We start from the raw sequence: 26,005 nt of genomic DNA on the forward strand, positions 1-26,005 counted from the left end.
GTAAGGACCTACTGCAGTGTGTACCTCTTGAAAAATCACGTGATCAGGCAAACCCGGCTTCTAACTTTGTCTCTTGCATGGTGCACTGAGGGAATAAACTAGGTCCCTGGCATGTGCTGCTGTTCTGAGAGATGGTAGCCTCGCATCAGTGGCTCCTGGGTCATATTAGCTTATCTCATGATAGTCATTAGACTCTGAAAGAGCTGCGTCCTGGCCTCAGGTGTCTGAAAGCTGGTATGTAGGTTTCAGTCTACCCTACTGCCAATACTGGGGTGAACCATGACTTCTAATTATACCGTGAAGATAGAAGCCACGTGGTGCTTAGTACAGTCTCATCCCTGGACACAGCCGAGCACTGCGCTCACAGCCTAGCAACTCAGTTTCTAGCCTCATTCCTCTTCCTGCTAATTTTCATTTTTGCGACTTTTGCCCAAGTAGTTATTGCCCATCTTGAATCCTCCTTTTGCCCTGACATCTACCAGTGAAACTCTCGTCTGCAGCAGTGCCATCTTAAAACCTGACTACGCAAATTTTCTCCAAATAGACGTGCCATCCTCCATAGACTTCATCCAGTTTTGCTGCCTGTCTCTGGCTCTCTAACTCTGTAAACAGCTCCTTCAAACTCTGTTTTCCTGATTCTGGTCTGTAAACTGCTCTCTTAACTCTGTAAACCACTCCCTCAAACTGTTTCCCCGACTCTGGTTTGTATTCTCTTCTATAACTCTGTAAACAGGTCCCTTAAATTCTGTTTCCCTAATTCTGGTCTTTTCCACAGCCACACTCCTTCCATTTCATCTTGGCAGCAGTGCTTTCAGTAATCTCCTTTCCTAAACCCTTTCCACTTCTTTCACCTTTGAAACCCACACTTGGGCCAGCTTTTGTGTTACCCTGCCTGGTATCTCATTGGGACATTTTCATATTTATCTGCTTATACCTCTGCAAGATGCTTTGGACCTTCTGTTTTTGCTTTTAAGGCTGCAATCATAAATAAAAGTTGATGAATCACTATAAGGCATGTTCACACTGACTCCAAATGCAACTCTCATATGAATCCTGTTTCAGTTTGGTGTTTTAACCCAACAATGCAACTTTGGTAAATCTTGCCAGCTTCACATTGAGATTGTTTGCGATTTTGCAGGTTTCCGGATGGATAATGAAATAATGAAACGGAGGAAATTTTCCATCAGTAGTGAGGACTCAGACACCATTGACAGTAAGCACCTCAATCCAGCGATATAAATTACATTTTATGAATTGGAGTCTCATATTTTCTTAAGAATTGATTGTTCAAGAAATTTTATATTTATTTTTAAATCCACAATTCCATCTGTCAAGTCTCTGTGTACATGGAAACTTAGAAGTATATTTCTCTGCTCTCTGCCAAAAATGAATAACAATGTTAATAATGTCTTTATTTATCCATGTGCTGATGTAACTTAAATTATGATTTTGGTGCGACCTCATAGAGTTGGAAAACACTTCCCATGTCCATACCATCTATTGAGGATGCACCTGTACTAATCGCCTTTCCTAGCACATGGCCTATATCCTGGTGATTCAAGTGTTTGTTGAGATATTTCTTAAATATTGTGAGCGTGTCTGCTTCCATAACCTCCTCAGGCGGTGTGGTCCAACCGCCCTTTGGGTGACAAAATATTCTCTTTCAGGTCTCCTCTAAACCTTACCTTCAACCTATGTTCACAGTACTCCAGCTGTGGCCTAACCAATGTTTCATAAAGTTGTACCATAACCTCCTTGCTCTTGTATTCATTACCCCGCCTAATAAAAGGAAATATTCTGTATGCCTTCTGAACGACCTTATCTACCACCTTCAGAGATGTTTGGACTTGTACACCAATGTTTCTCAATATGTTCTAGGTCCTACCATTCATTGTGTACATCCTGCCTCATTAGTCCTCCCAAAATGCATCACCTCACACCCAGCAAGATTAATTTCCAACCGCCATTTCTCTGCCCATCTTACCAAGTCATTAATACTGTCCTGTAGCCTGGGACTATCCTCCTCACTATCAACAACACCATCAATTTTTGTGTCATCTGCGAATTTACTTGCTATACCTCCTACATTCACGTCAAAATTGTTGATATATTTAACAAACAGTAAGGGTCCTAGCACTGATCCCTATGGTACATCCTCGGTAACATGCTTCCAATCACAAAAATAATCTTCCACCATTACCCTTGGCTACCAATTATCAAGCCGATTTTGGATCCACTTTGCCAGTTTGCTGGATGCATTCTAACCTTTTGCACTGGTCTCCTATGTGGGACCTTGTCAGAAGCCTTACTGAAGTCTTTGTGGACTCTATTAACTGCATTGCCATCATCGATACATTTTGTTATATTCAAAAAAATTCAATCAAATTGGTCAGACATGATATCCCCCCTAGCAAAGCCATGCTGACTATTTTTGATTAATCATTGCTTTTCCAAATGTAAATTAATCCTATCTCTCATGATTTTTTTCCTGTACAATACAAAGACAATGATTCAATTGTCAGCCACTTCTAAATGTTATAATCAGCTCTACACTGCATATCCTGGCAAAAAAAACTGTAATGTCAATATTATCTTTAATATTTAAGAAATTAACACCAAAGCAAAACGTGACAATTTAATAAGTGTCTTTTATTATAAGTTGGCACTGTAACTGAAGACTGTTAGAAAATGGTGTCCCAGTTCACTGAGTTGGCATTCCAATGTTCTGCTGTACTGAGTGAGGCCACTGCTTTACCTTGCAGTTCTGGAGCAATGAGTTTCTAACCTTGATGGGCTGACAGAGATCAGGCTTTGCACTAATGAGAAGAAAGAAACTATGGCCTCTATCTCATAGCTTTATGATGGATTGCAGAGCAATGTTGGCAGTGATCTAGGAACAGGTCACCCACCCAACCTTTTGAGCAGAAAATGAGAAGTGAACGGTGGAAAAGGACATAATCCCAAGAACACCCTCGGATTCCAAATATGGCTGTTTGTACCATCACTATAACAGAGGCAAACATTTTCTTGATGATACTGGAACTTTCAAGATATTTTATTTGAGCTGCTAAATCAATAGTTTGAGTTGTTTCCATTTATTCAAAGATATATTTATAGTACAAGCTTCTTGTATGAAATCCCTTTCATCATGAATACCAGCATCTTACTTGTTTTGTCTGCCCCCCCTTTCCCAAGGTCATATAACACTATGGTCTCGAGGTTCTAAATCAGCAACTACAAAGCACCCTTGGACAAGACAGGAAGAGAAGAAACCTTCAGAGGTTTGTTTGTTTCATAATTCTGGTGTTTCTTCAAATGCATTTCAGTGCAATTGTCAGGCATGGGGATCTTATCTATTACCAGCAATGCTTCTCAATTAATCAGAGGAGGCAGTCAGCAGTTGAATTTTAAAAAAAATCCAAGGATCCATTGGTTTGATTTAAAATGCTTAAATGCAGATTGCTTTTTGAATTGAATTTTGTGAATGATTCTTTCAAACATTCTTGCGTTGAAAAAAAATTACAGTATTACAATGCATATACCTGAACATTATTCAAACTGACATTAAAAATAACATTTTCTGCCATATTAATGTTCTATGTTTCAACTTCACATGCAGATAATAGTGTTATTTATATTAATAAAACAGAAATCTATTGTTGTACTAACAATTACACCCCATTAACTCGTATTCAGTGCTAAGAGTTTTACTTGGGAGTCTGAATTTGGTGGTAAAATTAGCCTTTTACACCAGGGTTGTCATCCTTTTCCATTTTGTGCTTTCAGTAAAAACTAGCTTCACCTCTCTAGTCCCCAACCAGCTTTAGATTTTGATGATTTATTTGGATGTTTTGGGTGAAGGGAATATTTTACTATGCATGGGTGTGTTATGTTCAGTTTACTGTGCACCACAGGAAGTGGTGCAAAGGTGCCTACTCAGAGCATCTCTTAAAAAATAACGGTAAAGTAGCAGCATGGCTTATGTAATATCAACCAATAATTAGCAGATTTTAAAGGCAGTAATAGCAGTTTCAACTTAAAAAGTTGTTTCTGAAAAAACTGGAAACATATGTTACACTTGTTTATATATGGAGTGGAGCTTCTATTGATGTGGTGCAGAAGAGTATTGTATGACCTCATTGCATTGTCATGAGGGGAAACAATTTTGTCATAGTCTATCCTTCATGTAATTCACTTTGTTTGTTTAAGAAGTACTTAATAATTGTGGATGAAACTCTGGAGATTTTATCTTTTCCATGTGATGGTTTTAGCAGTGGCAGTACAAAATAACAGGATGCCACCTGTAGTGCAGTGGTGGTGCATACACTCACTACCTGCTAGTACACAATCAAATTGCTGTGTGAAGAGGATTTAAAGACTGCAGATCTAATTGTAGGGACAGAATGTGGTAATGAGAAGAGGCTACTCCTGCTGTCTGGTCATCCTGATCCTGTTTAATATTAACTTGTCCTACTGTTTTTTAATCGGAAAGACACCAGTAGTGACTTGTATAGGCCATACACTTAGTATAAGCAAAAATAATGATATTTAAGCATTGTTTTGGGATGGCTAATATTTTTAAATGCCCATCCCTAATTGCCCTTGAATCAAGTGATGTGTTGGTCCAGTTATTCGCAGTTTGATAATTTTCATAATTAAGGTGATTTGTTGTTGGTCAGTTCTTATGCTTGTATATGGTAATTCTACTGATGATTTAACCTTGTCCCTTGCTTCTTGGAATCTCTGATCCTGTGGTCTTAATGTCTAGAGGCTGCTTGATTGTGAACCCCTTCAGTGTGATGCTTTTTCTTGTTTTCCTATTCCTGATCCATTTAATTAGGTTTCCTTCTTTGGATTCATTGTTCCATACTTGTGTTTATACCTCCTTCAATGTGCCAGTCATACTTCAATTAACACAACTCTTCTTGTGCAATGAAAATTATATTTGACAGCTTGGATGTCTTGCATTTCCTTGCTCATGTCTTTTGAAAGGAAGAATGTCCACAGCACTAATAAATTAAGTACTTATTTAAAAAACCAGAAAAAAAATTGATGTAATCCTTTTCACCTATTAGGCACTTGCCCGTTCAGTCACCTAACTACCCAGAACTACCACTAGGTGCCATTAGCACAATTTGTCACGGGTCCGCAGTACACTATCTATATTGGCACCAATAAGTTTCTTTATTGGAGACAAATGATGAAATATAATCTATATGGTAGTGCCCTTGATGCAGTTTGTCCGTAACTTGTCTATATGCTTCTGTTTACTGCATGTAACTTAAACAGGAATTAGCTTGATCACTAATTCCCTCAATTGCATTGAAAAAGATTTCCTGACAGAAAATATGCTGTTTTTTTTCCGTGGGACGTGAAAGTTAATGTGGAAAATAATGAAAATAATTTGAGTAATCCCAAGAGCATGAGAGAGAAAATGTGACAAATTTATATTGAACAGAGTGACGGAAACCATGATCAGCATGGCAATTACTGAACTTGTTCATTGACAAGTGTGGATAAAATATTGCTAATTTTATCAAAAGAAAGGAACTGTGATCCAGTTTGAGGTATTCTTCCCATTTTCAAAGGATTACATTTATAACAGTTTTTGAAAAGAAAAAGACATACTGTAATGTATTTAACACATTTTAAATCCTTTTGGCATTAGCTCGGTATACATCATCCAGAAAACATTAGAGGAGATCTAAAAACTAACAGGCCTGAACATGAAACAGGAGTTTGTATGATTAGTGCAGTGTTGTTGTAGGCATGAAGTGTATTCATTGGATAGAACCAAATAGGCTTAAACATGAACTTGGAGATAAATTTTTGAATCAAGTAGTTGGAAAAAGTCTGTCAGAAAGCTAAGAATTTATGTGAAGCATACCTTGTTTGACATTTAACGGGTCAGATCAACAAAGTGGACATAACATTTATTGACAATGATCCGAAAATAGCTTATATTTTGGGGTTCAAGTCCATTGGTTTGGGGTTAACGTGATTTGCTGTTCAGGACCTCACAGTATGGGTTACTGACAAAAGTAAGGGCTTTTTTATCGTAGGATCTAAATTATGAATTCTGTGACATTTATTACTCAGTGGTTCTGATTAAACATTCTATTGTTTATTCAAAGGTTATAGGATAAATTGGAGCTACTGAGCAATCTTTCATCTGTGAGGCAATTAGTGAGGTGCAGTAAGAATATCATTAACTATGCAATGAAATTTGCTGCTTGCCCATCTGGACTGGATGGAAAGTGCACTACCATGGACCAGTGCAGTTCCCATGAATGAAACTGGTTATAGTTGTGAAGAGTAATTTGAGACATTAGGGCTTTTCTCATTAAAATTGCAGAGGTTAAGGAGTAATCTGATAAACACCTTTTCCTCTAGTTTGATCACATGACATCAGGTCACAAGGTGAATAATAAGATATCAGTTGCTTGCAGTTTAGTACATTTACCATATATGGTTTGGATTCTCTGTCGTTGAGTGTTTTTTGTCATGGCTTTATGCCAGCAGTTATTGTACAAGAGCCTGAGAAGGTTGCCCTTTGCCATGTTTATATTTAAAACCCTATTTGGTCATCCCATACAATTAATATCAAAGAGTAAATTTAAATATTAATGCAATTGTACTATGATATCACCCCTGATCAGGAGGAATGCTTTCACTCTTTGGCCCTTGCTGTATAATTGTGGTAGAGGAAAGGAACATTGCAGGTGCAGTTCTATAGCACCTGCAGGACAGCTGAATTCCACTTGGCCCATCCTACCTTTTAGTGGCTGCAAGGCTCTTCCATTTGTAAGGTTATCTGATCTCCAACAAAAGTATAACCCTTGGCAAATTTTATTGTTATGTACCTTTTATGAGAAATTAAACATTTGCTATTCTGTTCGCAGAAGGGCATGTATGTCTGGTGGGATGGTCCCTTAAAGGCATGTTGACCTCCACTCTCTCGACTAAGGGCTGGAATCCGTTAAACCACTGAACATAGTCCAAAAGTAACACTGCCGCTGGAATTGGGTCCTAGCCCATGGTTTCTCAGCAGCATGAGTTTGTTGCTTGTATTGGAGCTGGTCACATCTACAAAGCCACAGTCCTCTCTCCTTTCCCAATTGCCTGTACCCCTTACCAGTTTCTGGGGAATGCTACTCTGTTGTACAAGTGAAGCTGACACACCCAAAATTACTATTTTAAGTGGAAGTTAGACTGGAATTCTATAATTTAATCCATGAACCACTCTTGAAGCAGAATCCAAAATATTCCCTCATTTTAGTGCACTCTGCAGTTGTTGAAATTATGAAGGGGCCTGGGTTGTCATTGATTACAGTGCAGTTAAACAAATGGTGCCTTGAGAGCACTGTATCCTCTCAACATCTTTGTTATAGAGCAGAGGTAATGCAGCTAAGGCTGTCTGAGAAGCTTATTGAATAAGCTGGTTGTAGATGTGTTCTAAATGTTCATTTTGTAAATGTGCATCAGAACTGTTTGTCAATCAAAGGTTAGGTTTATAAATGTTCTGATGTGACAGTACTTTGGTATCATATTCTGTTACTGGCATGCTCTTTCATAATCCAGTCCACAGTTTTGTGACAATAATCTGCTGATTTCCCAAAGGGAAATAATTCACTGATATGTTAAGAACAGGATGATACCACACCCCTCTCTGATTTCTGTATGGCACTAAATGGTTACGGTGCATTTGATGGTGCAGAACTGAATTAAGCACTTCTAAGATAAATTTCTATTTGTCTGGATTGAATCTAGGAAAAGAAGTAGAGCCTTCCAGGATTTGGCACCCTTGTGTTAACAGTTGTAGTGTAGGAAGGACAAAGCTCCTTGTTAAACTGGACAAATCAAGGAGATAAATGTCTTGTGGTAGGGTCACACCCTTCCTCTTAGAAGAAAACAGACATGTCTCCAACCCGCTACTGCAGTTGAGCTGAGCTTAGCAGCCAGAATGCAGCTTTTTATTTAAAATATTTTAATCCTCCACAAGCTGTTTAAAATTTATCTACTAGACTATTGCCAGACAAGGATAAGGCACATTTAACCTTTTGTGGCCTGTAACATGTGCACCATAACATACTTAAGCAGAAATCTGTATTTTTTAATTCATTGTGGCTATTACACTAATTGGTGACTGATTAACAAAAGATGACTGTCACAGATCATGAAACCTCATGAAAGTGTGATGTGTACTCTGGATTTTACGGTGCATTTCCAGTTTCTAATTATTGTGTGATAGGAAGGAAACTTTTTTCTCCTTTAAGCTCTCCTTCTTGTACTACACAATCATTGAAGAACATTGGAAGGTAAGAGATAAGCATATTGAAAGTGAGGAGGAGGTAAGATCTAAATAGCTATTACTTTATAAATAATTAACTTCTGCCTTGGAAACTATCACAATATTGTTTGAAATTAGTTTTTTTTTAAGACACTCGTTGGCGTTCCAGAGGAAATTCTAGAACAAAGTTTAATACCAGAAGTATAGTGTGAATATGGGTTGTAATGAGTGCTTGCAAAAAAAAGTAACAGATTGCAAATTGGTTAAATAAAACTAATAGATTGTAGATGTGACACTTCAGAACAGAAGGCAAGAAACTCAAGTGATTTATTACTTTCATTGAAATATAGCCTTAACTTTATTGTCATTTGGCATAAAACCTTCCCGACTTTCAAATCAGTAACATTAGGTGCTGTAGTTTTTTTCACTATCATGGGGTGCTGAGTGCTAATTCTGTTATGATGCATTTGAAAGCAGTGAAGGGAATTATAAGGGCAGGGCTAAATTCATTGTGGCATTACAAGATTGGCACTGCTGTGGTAAGAGACTTTCCTTGGAGCATATTATCAGGTAATTGAAGGTGAACAGGGCCTGCATCCCCATTTACAGGGTGCTGCCTTCCAAGATTTCATGAGTTCTTTGTAAGACAGAAAAAGAACTTTTCAATGTTGTGTTGTGCTGCAGATCTGAACAGAGTTTTGATGTGATAAAGAGGATAGTAGTTGAAAAACTGGATTTGTAATAATTAGCTTGTCAAGAATTAAAATTGCAGTTTCCCACATGCAGAGCGAATGACTGATTTTTCTCCATTGAATTTGATGTTATAAGAATACAAACAAAAAGTTCTTTAAAACTTCTGACTGAGCTGTTGCCAGTTTGAGTATGGTACCTCTCCTTTCATTCCCTGTTTGAAACTGTTTTGCTTCATCATTTTCTGGTAGTGACTCACCAGAAATGTGCACTTGTACTTCTGGGAATTAAGTAATTGAATCCTTCGGATTTTCTGATGCTTTTTGCTGGGGCTGTGCACATTTGTCTCATAATATTTTTCTATTTGCAGATTTCTTACTATGAATAGTTATTTAAAAAATGTTGAGTGAAGGATTTTTAATCCATCCATTCTGCAATATGGTGTGAAGTAATTAGAATTAATTTTTATTTTTCCAAAAACCTGTTGTACTTTAGTCTTTGTATTGATCAAAATACATAATCTCTTACATGTCTCACATGAAGCAAGAAAGGGATGTGGTTGACTCCTGTAATGATGTGGAATGATATTGCTATATAACTCTGTATAGTACTACTTATTTTTATTAGGTTCACAGTGTCTAAGCTGAACAAAAAGAAGTTGGAAACCAGATAAGAGAAGGTAGCTTTTAATTTGTGTTATACTTAGTCAAACATTTGACTTACACTTTTTTAATTTGATTGGTATTTTAGAGAAGAAGATTTAATGAATTGCTTCAGAACAACTGGCATCTTGCCCTGTGCCAAGAATTTCAAATTTATACAATGAGATTCCACAAACATTAGTTGTCCCTGGAAGAGTTCAACATCTGGCATTAGCTCTGTGAATGCCTAGTGACTAGTTCTGGACTCACACAACTGTATTCATGTAAAAGGGAGTAAAAGTGGATATCTTAGCTAAGAAAGGCATAGGAAGCAGTTGAGCCAACCACCATCATTTCTCCTAGACTCTCTTAGATTAATGTATTCATATTATGTGTTTGGGATTGGCACTAAACTTATGGAGCATAAAGCATATGTCAGTGCCAAAACTAACTCCCAAGTAAAGTGGAACAAGATACCACCTCTCAGATACTTCCTCTTTATTCTGGTGACAGATTGTTCTCTGAGCATAGATTTGAGTTGTGTTTTACATTGCAGTTGAAACATCAGGCAGAATGAAGCTGCTTTGCAGTGACACAGCAAGCATAATGAAAATAGCAATTTGTAGCCAAGGAATTGTAGAAATATACAGCTTTATGTTCTTATGGTCTATTGTGTCCATGCCAGTTGAAAAAGAACTATTATCATTTATCCCAGCTCTTTGTGTCTCTTGCCCATAGTTGTCAAGGTGATAACACACCAAGTTCATGGACAGATACCTTTTTAAGTGTGACGAGGGCTCTTGCCTCAATCGCTTTTTTTGGGCAGCAAGTTTCAAGCCACATCCCATCCCCCCTCCACCATCACTTTGATTTAAAAAAAAATTACTCCTGTATAATCCTTCAACCTGTCACTTTAAGTTTATCTGACTAACTGTAGTGCACTTTGTAGAAGGTACACTGTGTGTCAGTATTTCAAGAACTGAATACGTAGGTGAGGATGGGGCACCATTCACGTGAACTGCTTTGTCCTGGATGGTATTGGGCATCTTGAGTGTTGTTGGAACTGCACTCATCCTAGCAAGTAGGGAATATTCTATCACACTCCCAACTCGTGCATTGTAGATGGTGGAAGGGCTTTGTGGTGTCACAAGGTGAATCACCTGCTGCAGGATACCTGACCTCCATTATAGCCATAATATTTCTGTGGCAGGTTCTGTTGAGCTTCTGGTCATTGGTGATCCCCAGGATGATGCTGGAGGATTCAGTGATGTAAAAGTGCTGGCCAGTTATTGCCTGGCATTTTTGTTGCACAAATTTTATTTGCCACTTAACTACCCATGCCTGAAAATTGTCCAGGTTTTGCTGCATGCAGGTGCCTATTGTTTTCTTGAGGAGATATAAATGGAATTGAACATGGTGCGGTCACCGGCGAACATCCTTGCCTATGACATTGTGATGGAGGGAAGGTAAATGATTTAGTAGCTGAAGGACATAGTGCACTGCTCTGAGGAACCCCTGCAGTGATGTCCTGGAGCTGGGATGATTTTCCTCCAACATCCATAACCATTTTCCTTTGCACAAATGTTTTCCACTTGATGCCTGCTGCCTTCAGTTTTACCAGTACTCCATATCACACTTGGTCAACTGCCTCCTTGATATCACAGGCAGGCACTCTCACCTCATCCATCTCAGGAATTCAGCTCTGTGGTCCATGTTTGCACCAAGGCTGTAGAAGTCTAGAGCAAAGACATCCTGGCAAAACCAAAACTGGACTTCTGAGAGCAGATTATTGGTGAATAAGTGCTACTTGATAGCGTTGTTGGTCATCATTTTGCCGATAATTGAGAATAGATTGATTGTGCAGTAATTAGCTAGATGAGATTTGTCCTGCCTTTTGTTAGCGGGACATCCTGGGCAATTTTCAATATTGTCAGGTAGATGCCAGTGTTATTACTGTACTAGAACAGCTTGCTTGGAGGCATGACTAGTTGTGGAACGTTGGCCTTTCGGACAACAGCCAGGATGTCTCTTTTCATGGCCTTTGTTGTATCCAGTGCTCATGCATCTCTTGATATCAGGTGGAGTGAATTGAATGCTGTCATAAATGGTGCATCTGCCACACATGGATTGGTGAGAACGAAGTCAAGTAGGTTTATCCCTTGACTTGAGTCAGTCACTACCTACTGCAGAGCCAGTCAGGTAGCTGTGCCCTTTAAGACTCAGGGTGATTTCCATTTGAGTCTCCCACCCAGGGTTTGTTCTGTGCCTTGTTACCTTCAGTGCTTTTTCCAATTATTGTTCAACTTGGAGGAGCACTGATTTTGAACTTAGCGGAGTGAGATAGGACACCTGGTTAAGTGGTGCCGCAACAACAACCTCTCACTCAACATCAGCAAAACTAAAGAATTGATTGTTGACTTTAGGAAGGGGAAGGAGGGCGAACATCTGCCAGTCTACATTGGAAGATCGGTGGTGGAGAGAGTCAGCAGCTTTAAATTCCTGGGCATTTTGGAGTGGCCATTGTCAGAGTGAGTGGCTTTGGCACAACAGGCTTCGGCATTTACTTAGGAGTGAATCAGGAGCTGAGAGACCAAGGAGCAGCGAGTCCCTCACAGGTCCGGGCTAATTTAGAAGGGTCAATAAAAAAGAGGTTGTGTCAAGTGGAGCAGCCGTTATCGGAGTGGACAGAGTCAGAGTGAGTGGCTTTGGCACAACAGGCTTCAGCGTCAAGAGGCAGAGGCCATTTGCAACAACACTGGTGAGTAGCTGGTAAGTAAAGGTAAGGTTTACTGTTATTGTTATAACTTTAAAGTAGACTACAGCTAGGTAAGAAAAAAAATAGTTCAGATGGAGGGCAAGGCGATGTGCTGCAACTACATGATGTGGGAGCTAGTGGACCCTGCTGTGGTGCACGGTGACCACATCTGCAGTAAGTGCTTGAGGCTGGAGGAACTTCGGCTCAGAATTGATGAGCTGGAGTTGCAGCTTCAAACACTATGAAGCATCAGGGAGAGAGAGCGTTACGTAGATGCTGTGCATTGGGAGGCAGTCACCAACCCCCCCACCTTAGAGCAGGTACTTCTAGGGTCCAGGAGGCAGATGGATGGGTGACTGTCAGGGGAGAGAAAGAGAAAGGGAACAGGCAGACAGAGCAGAGGACCCTGGAGGCTGTTCCCCTCAAAAACAGGTATTCCGCTTTGGATGGTGTTGAGGGGGATGACCTATAGGGATCAAGCGGCAGTAGCCAGGTGTCTGGCACTGGGACTGGTCCTGCAGCTCAGAAGGGAAGGGAGGAGAAGAGGAGGGCAATAATGACAGGGGACTCAATAGTCAGGGGAACAGACAGGAGGTTCTGTGGACATGAGCGAGAATCCCAGATGGTATGTTGCCTCCCAGGTGCCGGGGTCCATGATGTCTCTGATCAGGTCCACTGCATTCTTGTGCAGGAGGGAAAGCAGCCAGAAGTTGTGGTACATGTTGGTACCAATGACATAGGTAGGAAGAGGGATGAGGTCCTGAAAAGTGAGTTTAGGGAGCTAGGCAGAAGGCTGAAGAACAGGACCTCAAGGGTAGCAATCTCAGGATTGCTGCCAGTGCCACGTGATAGTGAAGGTAAGAATAGGAGGAGATGGCAGATGAATGTGTGGCTGAGGAGTTGGTGCAGGGGGCAAGTTTTAGATTTTTGGTTCATTGGGGTCTCTTCTGAGGAAGGTGGGACCTGTACAGATTGGATGGGTTACATCTGAACTCGAGGAGGACCAATATCCTTGCAGGCAGGTTTGCTAGTGTGGTTCGGGAGGATTTAAACTAGTTTGCAAGGGGGATGGGAACTGGGCGGATAGGTCAGTAGAAGAAGTGCGTGGAGTAAAGCCAGATCTGACAGGTAGAGAGGCTTTGAAGAAGGAGAAGCAGAGTATAGGGTATAAAAGTAGTAAGGTGGATGGGCTAAAGTACATTTACTTAAATGCAAGAAGTATCAGGAATAAGGATGATGAACTGAGAGCCTGGATAAATACATGGAACTATGATATTGTGGCTCTTGCAGAGACTTGGCTGTCACCAGGGCAGGAATGGATACTGAATATTCCTGGATTTCAGTGTTTTAAAAGGGATAGGGAGGGGGGTAGAAGAGGAGGAGGGGTGGCGTTACTGGTCAGGGATGCTAGTACAGCTGCAGAAAGGGTGGATAATGTAGAAGGATCCTCTCTAGAGTCAGTATGGGTGGAAGTTAGGAACAAGAAAGGAGCACTCACTCTACTGGGAGTACTCTATAGGCCCCCTGGTAGCAGCAGGGATACTGAGGAGCAGATTGGGAGGCAGAGTTTGGAAAGGTGCAAAAATAACAGGGTTGTTATCATGGGAGACTTCAACTTCCCAAATATTGATTGGCACCTGCTTAGTACCAAAAGTTTAGACAGGGCAGAGTTTGTAAAGTGTGTCCAGGATGGATTCCTGTCACAGTATGTTGACAGGCCGACTACAGGGAATGCCATATTAGATCTAGTATTAGGTAATGAACTGGGTCGGGTGACAGATCTCTCAGTGGGTGAGCATTTGGGGGACAGTGACCACCGCTCCCTAACCTTGAGCATTGTCATGGACAAGGATAGGAGCAAAGAGAACAGGAAAATACTTAATTGGGGAAGGGCAAATTATGAGGCTATAAGGCTAGAACTTGCGAGTGTGAATTGGGATGACATTTTTGAAGGGAAATGTACGATGGAGATGTGGTCGTTGTTCAGGGATCTCTTGCAGGATATTAGGGATAAATTTGTCCCGGTGAGGCAGAGAAAGAATGGCAGGGTGAAGGAACCATGGTTGACAAGAGAGGTGGAACATCTAGTTAGGAGGAAGAAGGCAGCATACATAAGGTTTAGGCAGCAAGGATCAGATAGATCTCTTGAGGAATACAGGGTAGCAAGGAAGGAACTTAAGAAGGGGCTGAGGTGGGCAAGAAGGGGACATGAAAAGGCCTTGGCGAGTAGGGTTAAGGAAAACCAAGGCTTTTTTCACTTATGTGAAGAGCAGAAGGATGACAGGAGTAAAGGTAGGACCGATTAGAGACAAAGGTGGGAAGATGTGCCTGGAAGCTGTGGAAGTGGGTGAGGTCATCAATGAATACTTCTCTTCAGTATTCACCAAGGTGAGGGGCCTTGATGACACTGAGGACAGTGTTGGTAAGGTTAATGTTCTAGAGCATGTTGATATCAAGAGAGGATGTGTTGGAGCTGTTAGAAAATAGTAGGACAGATAAGTCCCCGGGGCCTGATGGAATATTCTCCAGGCTGCTCCGCGAGGCGAGGGAGGCGATTGCTGAGCCCTTGGCTAGGATCTTTGAGTCCTCGTTGTCCACGGGAATGGTAACGGAGGATTGGAGGGTGGCAAATGTTGTCCCCTTATTCAAAAAAGGTAGTAGGGATGGTCCAGGGAACTATAGACCAGTGAGCCTTATGTCTGTGGTGGGCAAGCTGTTGGAAAGGATTCTTAGAGATAAGATCTATAGGCATTTAGAGAATCATGGTCTGACCAGGGACAGCCAGCACTGGCTTTGTGAAGGGCAGATCATGTCTCACAAGCCTGATAGTGTTCTTTGAGGAGGTGACCAGACAGATTGATGAGGGTAGTGCAGTGGATGTGGTCTACATGGATTTTAGTAAACCATTTGACAAGATTCCACATGGTAGGCTTCTTCAGAAGGTCAGAGGGCATGGGATCCAGGGAAGCTTGGCCATGTGGATTCAGAATTGGCTTACCTGTAGAAAGCAGGGGGTTGTGGTGGAGGGAGTGTATTCAGATTGGAGGGCTGTGACTAGTGGTGTCCCACAAGGATCGGTTCTGGGATCTCTGCTTTTCGTGATTTTTATTAATGACTTAGATGAGGGTGTAGAAGGGTGGGTTGGCATGTTTGCAGACGACACAAAGGTTGGTAGTGTTGTGGATAGTGTGGAGGATTGTCGAAGATTACAGAGGGACATTGATAGGATGCAGAGCTGGGGTGAGAAGTGGCAGATGGAGTTCAATCCGGAGAAGTGCGAGGTGGTACAGTTTGGAAGGCAGAGTACAAAGTTAATGGCAGGATTCTGGGTAGTGTGGAGGAGCAGAGGGATCTGGGGGTCCATATCCACAGATCCCTGAAAGTTACCTCACAGGTGGATAGGGTAGTTAAGAAAGCTTATGGGGTGTTAGCTTTCATAAGTCGAGGGATCGAGTTTAAGAGCTGCAAGGTAATGATGCAGCTCTATAAAACTCTGGTTAGACCACACTTAGAGTACTGTGTCCAGTTCTGGTCGCCTCATTTTAGGAAGGATGTGGAAGCGTTGGAAAGGGTGCAGAGGAGATTTACCGGGATGTTGCCTGGTTTAGAGAGTATGCATTATGAGGAGAGACTAAGGGAGCTAGGGCTTTACTCTTTGGAGAGAAGGAGGATGAGAGGAGACATGATAGGGGTGTACAAAATATTAAGAGGAATAGATAGAGTAGACAGCCAGCGTCTCTTTCTCAGGGCACCAATGCTCAATACAAGAGAGCATGGCTTTAAAGTAATGGGTAGGAAGTTCAAGAGAGATATCAGAAGAAGGTTTTTTACCCAGAGAGTGGTCGAGGCATGGAATTTGCTGCCTGGGGCGGTGGTGGAGGCAGGTATATTCGTCAAATTCAAGAGATTACTAGATAGGCATATGGAGGAATTTAAAATAGAGGGATATGTGGGTGGAAGGGGTTAGATAGTCTTAGGCGAGGTTTAAAGGTCGGCACAATATTGTGGGCCGAAGGGCCTGTATTGTGCTGTACTGTTCTATGTTAACATATTGGATAACCTGTCCTGGATCCTGCACATAGATGTAGTGACAAGGAAAGCATGCCAGCATCTTTACTTTCTTAGGAAGTTAAGGAGGTTCAGCTTGTCACTGAGCACACCAACAAACTTCTACAGATATACTGTTGAAAGTATCCTGACTGGTTGTATCATGATCTGGTACAGCAATTCAAATGCGCAGGAACTCAAGAAGCTGCAAAGAGTAGTGGACTCTGCCCAGTACATCATGGGCACATCCGTCCTCCCCCCATTGGTTGTATCTACAGGAGGCACTGCCTCAAGAAGGAGGCATCTATCATCAAAGATCCCACCGTCCAGCCATGCCATCTTCTCACAGCTACCATCGGGCAGGAGGTACAGAAGCCTGAAGTCCCACACCACCAGGTTCAAGAACAGCTACTTCCCTTCAACCATTCGGTTCTTGAACCACTGGCACAACCCTCATCACTACAGTTTAGCAACACTTTGATCACTTGGCACTAAAATAGACTTTGTTTTTTTTTAATATTCTAATCGTGTTCTTTCTTGTAAAAATAGTGCTTAATTTATGTTTTTGTAAATGCTGCTTATATGAGGCTGCTGTAAGTAAGTTTTTCATTGCACCTGTGCATACAGGTACTTGTGCATGTGACAATAAAGTCTACTTTGACTTTGATTCATCAGCTGACGGAGGACACTAGATGGTAATCAGGAGGATATTTTGCTGCCTATGAGATTCCATTGCAGTTACTCCTTCTCACCTGCATGCCATTGTACCCTCTCTTGTGTGTCTGTTCTGTTAGTGGAACAGGTACTCGGAGTTGGATGGAGGAGTCTGGCATCTTGTTTGCAAGGTATGATCTTATGAGTATCACAGTGATAGGCTGTTAGCTGACTCACCTGTAGTACAGTTCTCAAAACATGGGCATCATTGCGCTGATTTTGTGAGTGAGGAGGAGTTGTTCAACTGGGCTGGGAGTGACATTGCTATGTCCAAATGTGATGCTTCAGTTGATGCCAAATGATTCTTTGTTTTGATGAGGCAGTTATGGTACAACTTGAGTGGCTTGTTCAGCCACCTGAGAAGACATTTAAGAACCAACCACATCAGGCGTCTGGAATTACAAATAGGCCAGACTTGATAATGATTCCATTTGATACTTTTCTGCCCTTTGGCTAGTTCATTGATAACTTCCTGCTGAGTGGCCAGTCCATTGAAAATCTCCTCCAGTCTATGGCTTTCTTTCTCACCTACATCTTCACCAACAAATGTCTTAATTATGCCCCTACATTTAAGCCCAAATCATTATTTACATCAAGGAAACAAGGGACCTAACACCAGGGTCTGTGGAACTCCACTGCTCAGAATTCTCCAATCATCAATATTCCCCTCAACCATTACTTTTGCTTCTTGCCACCAAGCCAGTTTAGGATCCAATTCCTCTTTGCCTTGGACACCCCTCGTTATTACATTTCTAATCAGCCTGACATAGGAGACTTTGTCTATATCCTTGCTGTAATTCATGTAAACTCTGCAAAAATCACAACCTGAATTTACTTGCTCTGTTCCTTTCTCCCTTTTCACACAACCAGTACCATTTATTCCTGTTTAAACAGGATTATGCTTGTTTGATTTTTTTTTTTGCTAGCTGTGCATAAGTTCATACATATTGTGCTAAGGGGTATTTTGTTCCCTAATTGACTCCAAAGATGAAGTAATTACTTCTTTAAAAAATAAGGTTTCCTCTACCCTTTATTATCCTGCTCTCTATTTCTCCTGAGTCAATACAGAGAATCTCTCTGCAACCACCTAATTGATTCCTCTTGTGATTTTACAACTTGTATCATACGCTTCCTTCATCTTTTAGCTAATGGGACCAGATTAATCATCCTTTTCCATGCCCTTTGTTGATTTAGGGTATATGCCATTCTTGTTAACCTTATTTGACTTTATTCCAATTTTTCACTTATTTATAGGCTTCCAGTTTTTAAACTTTTGGTCCTTGCATACTGTTTTCAATATAAAATCCATAACCTCTGGCTAATTATGGGTTTATTGAGACTGACAAGAAAATTGTGTAGAAACACAGTAGTAATATAACTTATTTACCCTCCTATAGGTAAACATACAATTTTTCCCCTATAAAGCTCTAAATATTTTTGATATTATTATATTATACTTTATTTTGAAAAACAGTTTCTATGGCATTAATTGATGAGGAGACCATTAAGGTTTCATCATAATGAGAAGTAATGAGTGTTGCTAAGAAACAATGCTGCAAACAACAACAGTTAGCCCATCTTGATAATAATTTAAACTCCGCTGGGGTTCTTGCATGTTGAGTATCACTTTCTTAAAAAAAAATTGCCATAGATCTTGTATAAGTATATTTGCTTTTGTTGTTTGTAGCTTAGAGAACTGCATAATAGAATAGACATCTTGCATCCGAAGCACCATTGAGGATTTTTGTTTTAAAAAGAGGCTGGGAATATAAGTTACTGGTAATGCATAAAAGTTCCATCAATGTTTAAAAGAGAAAGATCAAATGAAGGGGTTAATAAAATTGGAACTTTTTTTCCCTCTTGTATGGCAGTGAATTGGGCCAACTTATTGGTCACTGTGGTATAAACATTACCCCTTGTGGTTTGAATAGTAGCAGTTGTAGCAATACAACCGATTCTTGAAAAGTTATCCACAGCATGAAGGTATCACTTGTAAGGGCAGAATTTAATGTCCATTCTTGAGCCTTTTTCACCATTGCCAACTTTTTGGATCTGAAACTTATTGCATTTGCTTTCAAATACTGACTTTGAGGTCAAAGTTGCCAAACTAACATTTTGAAGGAATGTTGTACTGTCAGAGATGCTACTTTTCAGACAGAATGCAAAACTGAGGTCCCACCTGCCAATGTAGGTGCAAAAGTCATGGGTATTTTGCCATGAAAAGTATCTAAAATACAGTAATTAGTGTACAATATCACATAATTTGTCTACAGAATATCAGGTACACGGCAGACAAATCTTGAGTTGTTGGCTGTGTATTTAAAAAAGGATGTGGCCCATCATTTTTGAAGTAAAATGGTTAGGCATTAATACTGGAATTGTTTTTAATTGGCCCATTGGACTGTTGTTACAGGAATGCAATGTGTCACTTAACAAGTGACACATGGTCTACCACTCTTCATTTTGCTTCACTCCACCACCTTTCCAGAAAGGCTAGACATTGAGGGCATTGACAAAATGGTATGGGAGATTAGATAGATGGAGAGTTGGGGTGGGGGGGAGTGGTGGGGAGAGGGGCGTGATGGGCAGTGAGATTTCACAAACAGCAACATGATGTTGTCCAGGAAACCATTTGTCAGGCTACTGCAGGGAGTATCCTGCATTTCTTCAAAATAGTGCCTTGGGGTCTTCTACCTACACCTGTGCAGACAGGTAGGACCTCAATTTAGCATCCAGTCGGAAAGGTGGGATTGCTGATAGGTCAACGTTCCCTCAATTACACAGCAGTCATTTGATGTTGTTTGTGTACTTGAAGTCTTGGGACTTTGTATTGTTAACAATATCTGACACTGTCTTGGAAACCACTAGATTTGTCACAGGTATCTTTTGACAAGAATTGCCTCCAAGCCAGGTTACTTACTGGTTGAGTTGGCAACAATGATCTTGCACAGATGCAGTCCTTGTAAGGTCTCCATCAGTACTGTTAGGAAGAACATTCCAGGACAGTATCCTATAACCATGAACATATGTCTACTCATGAATTGGGAGTGATGGTGCCATTGTGTATAACCCTTGACTTCTGATTTAGTGGGTTGAAGATCTGTTAAGTGCTGTTAAAGAAGCAATGGTGAGTTGCTGCAGTCCATCCTATAGATAGTACAGACTGCAGCTATGGTGCATTGGTAACATCTGGACGAGGATCACTTCAATCCCTGTCCAAGTGTAGCTTGTGTCATGAACCTTAAAGGCTAAAGAGCAGAGATAGATAGCAGTTCAACAATAAATCTATTCCCCCCCCCACAAAAAAAAACAAAATTGACTCAATTAGAGTGAAGCAGAGCCTTTCATATGAAATATTAAGCCAAACTAGTCAGTTACGGCTTTGTGCCCCAACTGTATACAAGTGAGAGTGGTTTCAGCTTGTGGTTGCACTTTGGGTGAACACTTCTGCTGCAAAGTAATTGCCCAGAAAACATTAGAAATGAGATTCCCACTTGTGGAAACACATAATGACAATGTGCCATAGTGAAAATGCAGCATTCCTGTCATTGTCAGTTTTGTGAAGTGCAAGGAGGAAGGAGAACCAAAGGTAAAAACCTGGAAGTGCTGTGGAGAGCGATATTTCTGTGAACTATGCTCAGGTACTTCTGGAATAGTATGGAAGATAAAGAGAACTACAGATGATGGAAATCTAGAATCAAATCAGACAATGCTGGAAACGCTCAACTGATCAGGCAGCATGTGTGAAAAGGGAAACAGCCAACATTTCAGGTCAAAGATCTTTTGTCAGAACTGGGAAAGAGAGAAAAACAAATTACTTTAAGTTGTCGAGAAGGTAGGGGTAGGGATGGACAGGACGGATGGATTACCTCTGTTCAGACTCCCTCTCCTCTTGGTCATAGCAAGAAGATAAATCCCCTGGTCCTCACCTTTCACCCCACCATCCTGTGCACTCAATAGAACATTCTTTGCAATTTCTGCCAGCTTCAATAAGATTTCACCACCAGAACATCTTCCCCATCTTTCCCTTTCAGCATTTCACATGGACATTCCCCTTGTGACTCGCTGGTTGGCTCTTTTGTTTCCCCTCCATCCACCTTGCCCCCCCCCCCCCCCCCAACCCAATTACTCACCTCTATCTCCCATACAATTGCAGGAGATGTAATACCCATTCCGCTATACGGGGACCCAAACAGTCCTTCCAGGTGAAGCAGTGATTTACTTGCAATTCTTCCAATCTAGTGCACTGCATTTGTTGTTCACAAATGTGGTCTTCGCTACATTGGAGAAACCAAAATAGATTGGGTGATGACTTTGTAGAGCACTTGTATTCAGTTGGAAATGGTGACCCTGAGCTTCATGTGTCTGCTACTTTAATTCTCCATCCCACTCCCACTCTGACCTTTCCATCTGTGGCTTCCTGTTTTATTACAAGGCCCAGTGCAAGAGTGAGGAACAACGCTCCATCTCCCATCTCCTCCATTCACCTCATCATTGATCCCAATCCTAATCCCTAGCCCGATTCTTCTTGGAGTCCCCCACCCCCTTGGCTTAGCTCAATCGCAACCTGATGTTGGGCCATATTCCACAGTTTATGGCCACTGGCCCTCCATTTTTCCTATCCTTTGTCCAAGGCAGCTCGTTTTCAATTATGAACATGTACAATTCCCTTTTAGTAGCACCTGAAATAGACTTCAGTGCCTCACTGCAACGGCAAGTTATATTTCTGTTAGTCAGACTTTCTAGGCAATTATGTTTTCATCGAGGTTGGTTGAGGGACAAATATTGGTCTGGACAACATTGGTAGGTCCACTAGTCTTCTTCACAATAGTGGATGGAATGGTTTACATCAATCTAAGAAGACAGATGAAGCTGCTCTGACTGTCCAGCACTATCTCATTGCTGACCTGGTGTGTCAGCCTAGATTTTGTCAGGTCTCTGGAGTGTACAGAAAGTATCCCACCTTTAACTACCCCAAGCAACAAATAATCTTAAATACCCGAGAGACCTAGATTTTGCAATTTAGTGTAATTTGTTCTGAATAGGCTCAGATTATAAAATAACCTTTGCCTCATAACTTGACCAAAAGCCAAGACTGTGGAGGCGGAACCGATGAATCATTCTGTATTGGTCTTGGCCCAGTTCTGCTTAATTCTTTAGAAATTTGTGGGTCTGGAAGTGGAGAGGCATATATTTTTAAGAATTTCTCCCTCCAGGCTACTTTCTTGTTTTTTTTTGATTTTGTTGCAATATACAACATCTCTTTATCACTCCACCAGTGCCTGGCTCTTTGGAATTTCTTCCCTAAACCACTTTACTGCTCCTTCCTTTAAGATTCTTCATGAAACCTACCTCTTCTTCTAAGCTTTTGCCCATCTGTTTTCCCATCTCCTCACATGGCTCGATGACAAATTTTGTATGGTTCAGTGAAGTACCTTGGGAGTCTTAACATGAAGGTACGGTGGAAATGCAAAGTTGTTGTTGATAGGGTAGCGCCTCCTTTCGCTCTTCTGAATGGGCTCTTCCGAATTGACCTGTAAAAGACCAATATTTAAGGGGATTCCCCCTCCTCCCTTTAGCTTTCCTTTCCTTGTGTGGAACTACCTGATCATCTTCCTGTAGTACCACAGAGACGGAGTCTGCGAGGGAAAAGACATAATTTAATAATCTGTGGCAGGTCTTATTAGAGATCCAAGCCCTTTTAATTATGTATAATGTAATCTCCCTCTCCAATTGTCATTTGACAATATCTTCCCACGTGCAGAGGTGCCTGTATTTCACCTGGCGGCCAAAATGCAACCTAGAGTGATCAAGGCAGTTGGCAACTGTGGTGTGGAGGTCACTTGGAATTCTTTTGAAGAAAAAAAATGTATGCTTGAGACATCTGTAATTAGAACTCTATCTGATAGAGTTGTAAGTTATTTACATATATATATCAAAACTGAAATATATTTTTCCCTGACTTAGCCAAAAAATTATGTCTTGCTTGTATCACTGTCTCTCTTATGGTAACTTATGGTAACATAATCTTATGGTAACAAGTTCCTTGTTCAGCCTAGAGATCAGTCCTTTATTGGGACTGATCGATAACATTTAGTAACCCTCCAGAAATTGCTGTGAAGATAGCTGTTTGAACAGCTCAGTATTTAATAACTTGCATATCTCTAAATAATTGACAAACTCTCTCTGTTATTGAATAGAGTTTATGGTGACTTCATTTCTGTTGACAGAACAAGCTTTGAGCATGCTTCATGGTGTATGATAAACAGAAGTAATATTGAATTACTGTATTTCAGGAATAACTCTAAATAAAACAGCAAGACCTTGTTACAATGCATGGATATACCAGAGGTGCCAGTGGCTTTTGTGGCTTTCTCATTAGTAGAGAAATAATACCTAGCATCCTCTCTGCAACCCACCAACATTTGCTATAAATGATTGGCATGTTCCTGAATCAACAGGAGCTAAACTTCCCAAATTACTTGCCTTGCACCAGGGAGCATTCGGTTCTCTTTTACTTGGCGGAACAATTGTAGTATGTTGCATTATGAGTAACTTCACTTAATTTTTGGGCATGCATTATGTTGGTTTAGTTAATGCTTCATTCTTGAGTATGGAAGGAGCTCTCAAACAAATATGTAGCACTATAGGCTGGAAGAAGAAGTGATTAATATTGTAAACCAGTTAAAGCTGAATCATTGAATCCTGGAAAATCAGTACAGAAGAAAGCCATTCAATCCATCAAGTCCACATAAACATTTTTGAACAGCAATCCATGTTGCCCCACTGCCGTTCTCAATGATAGAACTTTTCTCTTTCAGGTATCTATACAATCTCTGTTTGAAACAACTATCGAATATCCCTCTCACTTCTTAATATTGGCTATCTTCCCTCTACACTCTCAGTCCTGATGCAGGGTTTCGACCTGAAATGTTGACCATCCCTTTGCCTCCACAGATGTTGCTTGACCTGCTACGTTCCTCCAGCAGTTTGTTTTTTTGCTCCAGATTCCTGCTTCTGCAGTCTCTTCTGTCTCACTGAATCTACAAAATCAAAAAGCATTACATTAAAAAAAAGCTTTTCGTGTGTTGTCTCTGATCCTTTTGCCAATTATCTTAAATCTGTGCCATACCAATTGCATTCTTGTCCACCCTTTTTGAGCCCAATTGGTGTACAAGAGCTCTTAAAACCCTAAAGATTGTTTTCAAACATTAAGAGATTTGGTTATGAATCAAAGAACAAATTTTGAAGAGGAACAACGCAAAATCATGCCAAAAAATACAAAAGAGAAAATATAGAACTTTGACTTGTTGATTAACAGAAATCTGCACAAAAGAATTTCATCTGTTGAGTTCATTAACACATCTCACATGATAGAACACAATGCAAGGTCACCTCTGACTCCTACCACTGCTGCCACTAGCCCTCTGATCCCCTAAGCCATCCCTCTAATCCTTGCTCTTTTTACCATTTCACAATCCTCTCTCCTCCATCTCTCTGCCCACCCCTTCTCGCTCTCTCTCTCTCTCTCTCTCTCTCTCTCGCCCCTTCATCCATTTGCTCTGCCACTCCCCCTCTCCCATCCACCTTCAAATAATTAGAGATATATTAAGAAAATATCTGGAATGTTGAGTAAATTAGGAGAAAATATGAACTCCTCTGTTATGGCAGGAAAGATTTAAAAAGAAGCATTATCTAAATGTTGAGAGTGCAGAGATCTGAGATGCAGAGGGATCCTGGTGTCCAAACGCATGATTCACAAAAGGCTGGTGTGCAGATACTGCATGTGATTAGGAAAACTATCATAATATCATTGTTTACTGCTAGGAAAATTGAATGCAAAAACCAGAGAGATTCTGTTTCAGTTATACAGGGCATTGGTAAGACACTATCTGACATACAGTATAAGGGCGAATGTTAATGCATTGGAAGCACTTCTGAGAAAGTTTACTAGATTAATTCCTGATATATGTGAGTTGCCTTATGAGCCACAGTTAGACAGGGTAGGCTTGTAGCTGCTGGAATTTGGAAGAGTGATAGATGACTTGATTGAAACGTACAAGATGCTGAAGGGTTGTGTCAAGGTGGATTTGGAGAGGATATTTCCTCTGATGAGGGAATCTAGAATTAGGGGTCACTGTTTAAAAATAAGGATTCTCCAAATTAAGCAGATTTTCTTTTTTTTGCAGAGGGTCGTGAGTGTTTGGAACTTCAGTGGAAGCAGAGTCTGGTAATGTTAAGGCAGAGGTAGATAGGTACATGATAAGCAGGGGGTTGAAAGGTTACCATGGGTGGACAGCATTGTGGAGTAGGGGTTACAATCAGATCAGCCGTGATCTTATTAAATGGCAGAGCAGGATGAGGGACCAAGTGACCTGTTCCTGCTCCTATTCGTTAGATATGTATGTTCAATCTATAGCTTTCTCTCTCTTGCCTCTCTCTCATCTTTCCACCTATCCACTCTCCTCTCTCCCCTTCTTTCACACCAATCCCTCCTCTCCTCCCTGCTGTCCCATTTCCTCTCTTCCAGTAACTCCCACATCTCTCTCTTGCCCTCCCTCTCTCCCCATTGCCCTCCCCTTCCAATAACTCCCCCATCTCTCTTCCTGTTGTCCCCCTGCTCTCTCCCTGTCCCCCTGTGCTCTCCACTTCCCCTTCTCTCTCTTCCCATGTCCCTTTCATCCCTTTCTCTCTTTTCCCCTGCTTTTCTTTCTCTCTCTCCCGCTTTTTCTTCTGGAGGATGGAAAGATGATTGATGTTTAAATGCCCAGGAGGGAGGAGCAGGCCATAGTGTGGTGTGAAGGGGAGCATGTTGGCATAGTCCTGGTCCTTTGTGGGTTGGGAAGGGAGAGTGCTGAAAACGTGCTG

The 26,005-nt window shown here is 41.0% G+C and overlaps 1 protein-coding gene across 5 annotated transcripts in view; it reads left to right on the forward strand.

Annotated features, from left to right (window-relative positions):
• The window catches only part of jade2 (jade family PHD finger 2), a 149,373-nt gene that overhangs the window by 12,766 nt on the left and 110,602 nt on the right, over positions 1-26,005 (forward strand). For all 5 annotated transcript variants that reach the window (XM_052013702.1, XM_052013701.1, XM_052013703.1 and 2 more), the window contains 2 exons: positions 1,139-1,213; positions 3,196-3,281. In XM_052013702.1, coding sequence (XP_051869662.1) covers positions 1,147-1,213; positions 3,196-3,281 — 153 coding nt within the window. In that variant the 5' untranslated portion in view covers positions 1,139-1,146. The remainder of the gene's footprint in view (positions 1-1,138; positions 1,214-3,195; positions 3,282-26,005) is intronic.

The sequence above is a fragment of the Pristis pectinata genome, chromosome 4 (genome assembly GCF_009764475.1).
Source record: "Pristis pectinata isolate sPriPec2 chromosome 4, sPriPec2.1.pri, whole genome shotgun sequence".
NCBI lineage: Eukaryota > Metazoa > Chordata > Chondrichthyes > Rhinopristiformes > Pristidae > Pristis > Pristis pectinata.